At 47.9% G+C, this 374-nt stretch overlaps 1 protein-coding gene across 1 annotated transcript in view; it reads left to right on the top strand.

Annotated features, from left to right (window-relative positions):
• EMH_0088530 (SAG family member) overlaps positions 1-355 on the top strand; it is a gene marked incomplete at both ends in the record, with an annotated part of 2,523 nt that extends 2,168 nt beyond the window's left edge. Inside the window, one exon of the mRNA XM_013501311.1 lies at positions 241-355. Within this exon, the coding sequence (XP_013356765.1) occupies positions 241-355 (115 nt within the window). The remainder of the gene's footprint in view (positions 1-240) is intronic.
• Between the last annotated feature and the right edge of the window lie 19 nt (positions 356-374).

Here is a 374-nt window from a genome sequence, read left to right as displayed (position 1 = left end):
AGTATTCGGCACCCGTGATATGAGTACTGGTCCTTTGTATTTCTTTACACGTCCATGAACGAACCTCCCTGTATTGTCGGTTCCCCGAGTTTCTTGCCTTTGTTCGTGTGCTTAATCTTTACTACTGATTCCATTGGATTTCCACGGTTGACATTTTCTGCTCTTCTTCCTGAGATGTAGGGCATCCTGGCTGTCGTACAGTTTATTCCTCACTTGCGTTGTGTGCGGGCTTCTGCACAGCGAGGAGATTTGGGCGAACATCAAGGAGGCCATAGAAAGCTCTGCTTCTGCCTCAACGCAGTCCGCTCTCCTTGCTACTGCTTTATTTCTGCTCACTTCTTTCGTCATTCTCTAGGCAGCGTCAGAAAGCAAAC

Source organism: Eimeria mitis, genomic scaffold, assembly GCF_000499745.2.
Source record: "Eimeria mitis Houghton genomic scaffold, Emh_scaff6667, whole genome shotgun sequence".
Taxonomy (NCBI): domain Eukaryota; phylum Apicomplexa; class Conoidasida; order Eucoccidiorida; family Eimeriidae; genus Eimeria; species Eimeria mitis.
This window is presented reverse-complemented; position numbering and strand designations above follow the sequence as displayed.